At 34.1% G+C, this 9,238-nt stretch overlaps 1 protein-coding gene across 1 annotated transcript; it reads right to left on the minus strand.

Moving 5' to 3' along the window:
- Nucleotides 1-755: 755 nt before the first annotated feature.
- On the minus strand, nucleotides 756-8,058 carry LOC127850000 (F-box only protein 16-like). The gene is made up of 5 exons (XM_052382734.1): nucleotides 7,921-8,058; nucleotides 5,693-5,777; nucleotides 4,385-4,626; nucleotides 3,608-3,753; nucleotides 756-888 (listed from the first exon to the last, which is right to left on the minus strand). The coding sequence occupies exons 1-5, from the start codon at nucleotides 8,056-8,058 to the stop codon at nucleotides 756-758; spliced, it is 744 nt and encodes a 247-aa protein (XP_052238694.1).
- Nucleotides 8,059-9,238: the final 1,180 nt, after the last annotated feature.

Here is a 9,238-nt window from a genome sequence, read left to right on the forward strand (position 1 = left end):
TTATATATCTAACTCATTTATATTTGATTCATTAATTTCTGGATGTTTTCAATTATTTACAATGATTCATTTTTGTTTGCTTTGTCAGCTATGTTCCAGAACAAATAATAAGGAAGTGGGGATCACAGTCAATAAAAGAACTTAGAAGTCTGAGACTTTCACACTTCACATACAGTATAATCAGTATTACATGTATTTATTTTTAAGACATTTTTCATTGATTTTATGTATTGACAGATCAATTAATTTAACACCAACACATCAGAGCCATGCAAATTCATCTTTGTTTTCTAAAAATCACGAAATATCATGACAAGGATATAATGATTTAACAGTATTGGATATTACATATTTTAAGTTTTAATTGAATTGCTTGAGCCATGTGTAAATAGTTTATTCTGAAGTCATGTAACATTTACGCAGAATAACTGACTGACCCACAAACAAATGAGCCTTGCTCTGGGAAAACCAGGCTTCTTAAAGCAAGTGTGTAAAGTGTTTGTCACATATTGGCCTGTACAGTCCGTTAAGGCTAATCAGGGAAGGCATTTTTCCGCTTTTATTTTTTCGTTCAATGGAAGTCTCTTCTTAGCCAAAATCCAGTTTAAGAGAAAGTGTCCACACGGGCTAATAAGGAGCAACATTTTATGTATATTTGCATTAAGCTCCATTTTGCAAGAGGGCGGCTCAAATGAAATGAATCTCTATGGATGTGTTTGTTCTAGGAATACGCAACCAAAGCTCATGTATTCACCTCAGCTGCCGGGACACGTGATGATATGAAGATGACCCGTGGATTCTGTGGGCGCTCTGTTCCAGCGAGGGATTGACCTTCTAGTGCTTCTCATTGTATCCCTGTAGGTCGCCTTGCCTCCAGACATATCAGTCCTGAAATACATTGCAAATGTTGAAGACTTATTAAGGTTGTTATTAACTAAACCTGAAAAATTCGTTGAACATAGTATTTTATAAAAGATTGATTGCAAATCAAATTTGTTAATTTGAATTAAATTGTAATGTTCCTTTTCATTTATAATAATTAGTTAAACATGAATTAAATTGATCTTACCATATGTGAATGAATATCTACCTGTTATTATTATATTTTAATGTTGCCTTTTATTTATAATAATTAGTTAAACATCAATTAATTTGACTTAACATATGTGAATGAATTTCTTCCTATTATTATTATACTATTGTTTATTGACTGATAAAAAAATTCATTTTAGCTTAAAATTAAAAATATAACAAAGACGAAAAGCAACAATTCTTTCAAGGTATATTTCTACTTAAGAAAATTTGTATAGAAGGAGAAAGAAACTGACTAGAAAGAAACAGACTAATTATTTCATGGAGTACATTTTCATCAAACTTAATAAGCAATCTGATTAACCACCCATGATTTGTTACAGAATAACCAACACTATTTTAATTCTTTGTCTGTGGAAAACAAGTTGCAGGACATGGGTAGAATAAAGAATAAGTAGAGACAAGCAGATATTCTTCAAAATATTATTGAACCAAGTATTTACATCACCCTCTATGCCTGACAATCATACACTGGTATGTTTATATTAAAAAAACTAACATACATGTGACCATAGGGCACAGATGCCCAAATATATCACTTTTGTCTCATAACCCAACTTTCAAATTAAAAATTTTACCTCAAAGTGTAACCTTTGAGGTATGGAAATGGATGTTATACCCAACATGTTGTCTTATTATAATCGACATTCATGCCAATTTATTGCAGAATACATTTATAAACGGCATATTATAGCAGAGACAGGAATTGAAATGGTCAAATATGACCCTTGTCAATTAGTGTGACTTTTAACATTAAGGTAGGGAACCGGTGTAACAAGTCTTATGATGGTTCACATTTGTGCCAAAATATTTTAAAATCCATCAATAAATGACAAAATAGAGCAAAGAAAGGGAGTTTTTACCACACACAACCATCAAAAGACGGACCATGCTCTATACCACATGCTTAGAAGGATGGCATAAAAAGAAAAACAGACGATTTTTACTTCATATCCAACTACATCCAAAAAAACAATAAGATTTTTTTATCTTTTATCTCTAAATTCTTTGAATAGAATCAACAGCAGCAAACAATTTAATAAAAGAGCCCATGACATCTGTTTAGATTGAAAACTGAGACTTGAAGCAAATTTTTATAAATATATATCAATCAAACCTTACATTAATTAACAAATGCTGATTGAACTCTATTTACACATAAATCAAAGATGCAATAAATCCTGTATATAACATCTACAATGTACCCCATCATTTCAAATGAATTTGGACAATTGTTCAGTTTTGCTTCAAGGTTGACAGTTGGCTTTGAAAGGGTATTGATCAAGTTACTTAACCCTTTGCATGCTGGGAAATTTGTCGTCTGCTAAAATGTCGTCTGCAGAATTTCTTAAATTAGCATTTTCTTCTATTTTTTTCAAAGAATACTATCAGAATAGCAAACAGTTTGGATCCTGATGAGACGCCACGTTCTTTGGCGTCTCATCTGGATCCAAACTGTTTGCAAAGGCCTTTAAAATTCGGTTCCCGCACTGAAAGGGTTAATTAATACTTAGTATATTGAATAAAGCCAAGAAATAAAACAATATATTCAGAAAAGAAATCTATATGTATAAGTGTGTGTAGATATTTATTTAAAAGAAACAACAATATATATCCACTATTCTTGAAAACAAAAAGAAACTGTCACAATCTGACACAAATAATACAAAAAAGGAAAAATAGAACAATGAAAAATGAAGGTCTAACAACAAACAAAGATACCACAACAAATTGTGCTAATTTACAAACCTTTCAAGTACTATCTCTTCTGCAGAACTAAACAATAATACAATTTTGTAAACTTCTGATACTCATACATGTGTTTATCAGTACATAGATTTATGATCTATAAATTCATTCAGTCACTGCTGCGATCATTTACCACCAGCTTAGACAAGTCTTATTCATTTCTTATTCATTTTAACGCTCAACTGTTGGTAAATTGTTCAATTCTGCCAAACAGTTGCAAGAATGACAGAAAACAACATGTTGCACTGTATAGGTAAATAATCCTATGCAGAAACTCAATAATTATCCAAAGAACCACCATATGGCAGGGCTGGTTGTCCATAAAAACTATGTAACAACTCTACCTAAGGACACCTGAGTATATTTGTCAAGATTTATCAGTCAAGTCTAGATTGATGTTAAACCTTAAAATGGAAAAACTGGGCTAGACGCATGTTCTTAAAGTGTTGTCACAGCTGATTAGCCTGTGCAGTCCACTAAATCATGGACATCCCTTTCCATCTAAACAGGATTTTTGTTTGAAAGAGACTTCCTTTAAAAGAAAAAAAAAAGCGGAAAGTGTCGTCCCTCATTAGCCTGTGTGAACAGTACAGTAATCTAGGACAACAATTTATACACGTTCATTAAGTCCAGTTTTCCTGCAGCCAGTAATGATCCACACGAAACAAGTATCTGAAACCCTGAATGAGTAACAGATGGACTGACCAAAACTATATGCCCACCCCTTACCGCTTACAAGTAGCAAAACAAGCATGCATGCTTTTACCTTCGGGGACCGGTACGATACTGTGGGTACCACTGAGTGTTCACCAGTTCATTGACCCTGCGTTCACGTGGGTTCACAAGGTCATCCTTCATGCTCTCGGTCAAGGTCATTGAACGACCGGTTTGAAGGTCATAATCTTCACCAGACTGAAAAACATAGAAACATAATTAAAATTAGCCTTATTCTGGGAAAACAGGGCTTAATGCGTGTGTGTAAAGTGTTGTTTCATGTTAGCCAGAGCAGTCTGCACAGGAAAATCTGCGAAGACACTTTCAAATTTATGGAATATTTTGTTTAAATGCAGCCTATTCTGAACAAAAATCCCTTGGAAGCTGTTGTCCCTGATTACCCTATGCTGACTGCACATGCACATGCATGAAGCCCCATTTTCCAACCGCAAGGTTCAAACATAAAAAACAACATATTTTGAATAAAGGAACCCAATAAATCTGACACAGAACAGAGCATAATGATTTAGAACTGTAAAACTATATTTTATGCTAACCTTCAAAGGACATTTCAAAACTCAACTAGATGTTTTTCAGTCTGTACGTTAATCTGTCTTGTAAGCTTTTATCCAGAAATGTTTGAACAGAAAATAAATTAAAATCACTTCAAAATGACCAAAACACCTGATATAAACAAACCATAAAAAACAACTTATAAATGTATATACAATTAGAACTAACAGTTATTGTTTTCTCATTTGACTAAAGAGATTCCAGAAAAAAGAAACTCAGCTGATGTCATTTTTGTTTCATTTTCACGCACACACACCGTTAGAGCCCTATGCCTCTCGCGTCTTCTCTGCGTATTAAGACCGAGCTCGGTGCTCAGACTGGTCGTCACATTGCTCTTCTTCTTCAAGATGCCCCAACGGTTGTGGAACAGCAGCGCTGACTTGGGCATGCTGGGGTCATTGGGGTTGAAGTCATGCAGGAAGGCATACATATTCTTGTGAAGGTCCTTGGGGTGAGAGGCAGGAGCAATCCAGGGTGGCCGTGATGTCACCATCATGTCTGTAAGAGAGATACGTGAATAAAAAAATGCCTTTATTGCCATATTTTATAAAATGGTTATTTTTTTTTGTTTTTTCCAGTGCAATTTTTTTTCCTTAGATAATAATTTGACAATACAGTACAAAAATACAAAGCTTTTCATATAGTATTAAGAATTTCATTAACAAAGTATTTCATGTACAGTTATTGGATGGGTATGTTCATATAATTGTCTTACATTTAACATACATTCATTATTATATAAAATTGTAACTTGTTTATGAGTGCAGCATAGTAAATAGAGAATATTAGGGCTAAATTCTTTTTTAACTTGAATTTTTGGACCAGTTAAAGAAAGGTTTACATCGCATGGCCATGAAAAAGTCAGATCATTCAACTACACAAAGCCATTTACCTAACAATCTATTTGTCCTATTAAATTTCCTTAAGTTCTGTTTAAAAAAACAACAACAGCAAAGATGAATTTTTTTTAATAGCAGAGTTACTACCAACAATTAAAACATTAACTGCTTCTAAGCTTCAATATTAATATCTTATATCTTTGTGGTCTTTAACTAGTTTCACCATTTGAAATAGTCCTAAACAACTCCATACAATATATGCCTTGATTAAAATTATATCAGCATTCTAAATCTTAAACAGTCCAGTAGAAAACAAAAGGTTTTATTCGAATATCAATTATTTCACCCTTACAAAAACAACAAGGCTATTGTCAAGCAATATGGTTCCCTACCAGCTCCACCATTGTCAGAAATTCCACCATTTTCAGATTCATTTTTTTTTGGTTGCCATAGCAACCACAATTTTTTACGTAGGAACAAAATGAAATGACGTGCATAATGTCCATATTGCCATCTATCCATGTTGCAAGATTCATGAAAAAATATTAAGAACTTTAAAAGTTATCGCAGGATCCAGAAAAGTGTGACGGACAGACAGACTGACAGTTAGACTGACAGACAGACAGAGCGCAAACCATAAGTCCCCTCCGGTGAAACCGGTAGGGAACAACAAAAATGGGCAAAACAATATATTATTTAGATCTTTAAATGTTTTGATTACATACAGCTCTCTGCAGGGGTGAGATCCTTCTGTGACGGCTGCTTGGCCATCAGGTCTACCCCGTCACCTCGCATACCATACAGGGCGTTCTGAGGAGAAATACATGTACAAGAACATATATGTCAGTGAAGAAGACAAGAGATGTTATTGATTCACATAAGTTGAAAGTTATTGTGTTTAGATAATTTATTAATTACAATAACATTTTTCAAAGGCTTTTACGTTTTGAGCTAAACATATGGAAATAAGTGTTAAAATACTTATTATGATATAAAGCCACTATGACATTACCAGAAATTTAGGTACAGCTTAGAGATAATTAAGATCAAATAAAAAAGAGGCCTTCAGAGGGTAATTAGGTTTCCAATTCACATATTTTGAATTTCAACTTAAACAAAATCAATACAGGTATAACGAAATTCAGCTGCAGTTTGCTTTATACAAACTGCCTCAGTGTACGAACACAATCTATCAGCAAACTTTTGTTTGATGAAGGCAATGAACAAATGACAACATTTCAATGACCTACATTTGCCGGAGTTGGTGGTCACATAGTCCAGGGTTAATACACAGCCAACGTAGTGCCTTTTCCAGCTTCCATACTCGTGCATGGCTGGAGTATATGGCAGGAACCAGCCATACTTTTAAACACTTGGGCATCCATAACACATCCTACAAGAAGATAATTAAAGAGCTAGGACATAATGTATGAGCCTCATTCTGTGAAAGCTGGGCTAAATATTTGTGTGTGAAATTTCCTCCCAGATAAGGGACAACACTTAATGCCTTGACTGGATTTTCGATAAAAAGAGATCGCCATTAAATGAAAAATTTAGAAAGGTTGTCCCTGATTAGACTGTGCAGACTGCATAGGCTTATCTGAGATGACACTTTAAACACATGCACTATGCGCTATGTTACAATAACAAGGCTCACATATACATGGACCTGTTTGCAGCTTAAATTCCTTACCTCAGCTGGAACCCTCTTTATTTAGCTTTTTTTGCTCATAAAACAAGACTAATTGTGGTTTCTGTTTTTTAACGAAAAAATTGCTTCTATACATATTTTAGAAATACAAAATAATAGTAGTTTTAATATATGATGTTTGTTTGAAAATCCCTTCCATTATTGTTCTTCAGTACAATTATGTTCAGTTCAGTTATACTATATGTAACGCACAGTTTTTACCCCCAAATTACCCCATTTTTCAATAAAGTTTGTGCGTATTATACATTGATATAACAATACTCTGACTGCTTACTTGGAAAAAATCATTGAGCATTTATAATTATTATAAATAAGTAAATATTTCTTTTTACTACACGATATTACCTTGCGGGCTGAAAGATCTATGGATGACATATCGAATAGCAGGTAACAGTGCATGTATATGTGAAAGGGGTATTTTGTATACCAATAAAAAAAAACAAATGTGAACAACTTGTGTTTGCATTAGTTGATAGGACAGGTTTGAATAACTTGAGATGTAAAGTGACACATGATAACTGTGAAAATATGAAATCATATTGAAAGAAGTGTATAAATTTTGAACATTCAACAGTGTTGTATTCACATTGTATCTGCACTGTATCCAAAGTATACCGGGTAAGTGTGGTTCAATCAATTTTGTTGACATGAAATTCATGTATTAGTAAATTCTGTTCATATTTGTTGATTTTCATGGATTTCTAATTTGTTGCAAAAGCCAAACAAGAGCTGTGTTTGTGAAACACAATGCCCCCTACTGCGCCGCTTTGAAGCCATATATTTGATCTTTGACCTTGAAGGATGTCCTTTAACTTTCACCACTCAATATGTGCAGCTCCATGAGATACACATGCATTCCAAATATCAAGTTGCTATCTTCAATATTGCAAAAGTTATGACCAAGGTTAAAGTTTTGGGACAGACACACACACACATACAATTGCAGACAGGCCAAAAAACAATATACCCCCGATCATTGATCCGGGGGCATAAAAATGCATTTTCTATGTGCTTTTGTCTATTCTCACAACCCTTAACCCCACATACATAAAGGCAACATTTTGTCAATTACATAAAGTGTTTGATGCTTTATCGCCTAAATATCCCAGTCCTATCTCAATGAATACAGGATATGACCTATACATTTAATATTTTGGTCATAACTATTCATAGCATTTACTATCCTATGTACTTTCAGCTACTACTTTCCTCACAAATATATTTCCATAATAAACATTTTACCTGTTCAGACAGAAACTTCCAGTGCCAACAGACTTGGGCACAGCGACTCAAGCTTTTGGGTTCGAGGAATGAGAAGATGTACAGAGCCAAAAATCTGGGTAGAACTGTGGTGAAGTCCAGGTGCTGTAGTGGTACCATCTCCTCAAACCAGTCCTAGGGGATGCAAGGGGAAATAGTCCAGAACTATCTTAAGTTAGATCTGATCTTAGGTTATTATGTGGCTCATTCTGTGAAAACAGGGCTTAATTCATGTCAGTAAAGTGACGTCCCAGATTAGCCTGTGCAGTGAGGGACGCCACATTCCGCTCTGATGGTATTTTTTTGTTAAAAAGCAGTCTCTTCTTAGCACAAAATCCAGATAAATGACAAACTGGCTAATATGGGACAGTCAAGTTACCATTACCGGATCAGTAGCATAATTAAGTTGTTCTGGTGAAAAACAATAACTGTTTTGAGACTCTTTTACACCAGTTGATTAAATATTACCTTTGTTTACTGACTCAGCACATAGCCTTATTTTTTAACTCAGGCAAAATGTATTTGTGATACCTTTTTTTTCACCGAAGTATTCATTGCATTAACGGATCAGCTGTAGCCATATACGGATCACGTGATCAAAACCACTCAGGGGACATCTAACGAGCTATTTGAACTGTCGAAACATGAACTGTTGTTTACATTGACCAAGTTACATTGCCATTTATAAATTATATTCATTTTTTTGTGTTATTAATTGTTTTCTATATGTGATCTTGTATCTACAATTTACGCATGGTGTTCTTGTGTGAATATCTGTTGAAAATCCTAAATACCGGTAGATCGAAAAGATATGGGCCATGATCTTATAAACCATGTAAATTGTTTGAATCATATCTAATCATCGATATTGAACATGGAAAATAATAAAACATTAAGATTGAGATCATTTATTGTAAGAATTAAAGTGATCCGCTATGGGTAATGATCCGGTAATGGTAACTTGACTGGACAACATTTCATGCACATGCAGCCCAGTCTTCCCAGAATGATGCTCATTAAATGGAAAAATCTACAAGAATCTGTCACGGGTGGGAAAGAAATTACCATATGCAAGAACCTATCAAGAAATCTTAACTTCGGTGTATTTATAAGGGAATATTAAAAGTCACCTTATCCAAAATTAGTCCTAGGGGTTTACAAATAATGAAAGATACCAGAAAATGCTATTCCAACAGGGTGCAAATATACAATGGCAAATTTCCAAGCATTTATCCAGCTACTTTGTTATTCCACATTTTAACAGGCTGCATCAATTAAAAAATGTATCTGTAGTAATTAA

This window comes from Dreissena polymorpha, chromosome 11 (genome assembly GCF_020536995.1).
Source record: "Dreissena polymorpha isolate Duluth1 chromosome 11, UMN_Dpol_1.0, whole genome shotgun sequence".
NCBI lineage: Eukaryota > Metazoa > Mollusca > Bivalvia > Myida > Dreissenidae > Dreissena > Dreissena polymorpha.

Excerpts from the sequence above, each read along its gene's own strand:
- LOC127850000 (XM_052382734.1), bottom strand. The coding sequence starts at position 8,058 with ATGGTACCACTACAGCACCTGGACTTCACCACAGTTCTACCCAGATTT. Across the intron at positions 5,778-7,920 it reads GGAAGTTTCTGTCTGAACAG|AACGCCCTGTATGGTATGCG; the intron begins GTAAAATGTTTA and ends ATTTCTCCTCAG. Across the intron at positions 4,627-5,692 it reads TCTCACCCCTGCAGAGAGCT|ACATGATGGTGACATCACGG; the intron begins GTATGTAATCAA and ends TCTCTCTTACAG.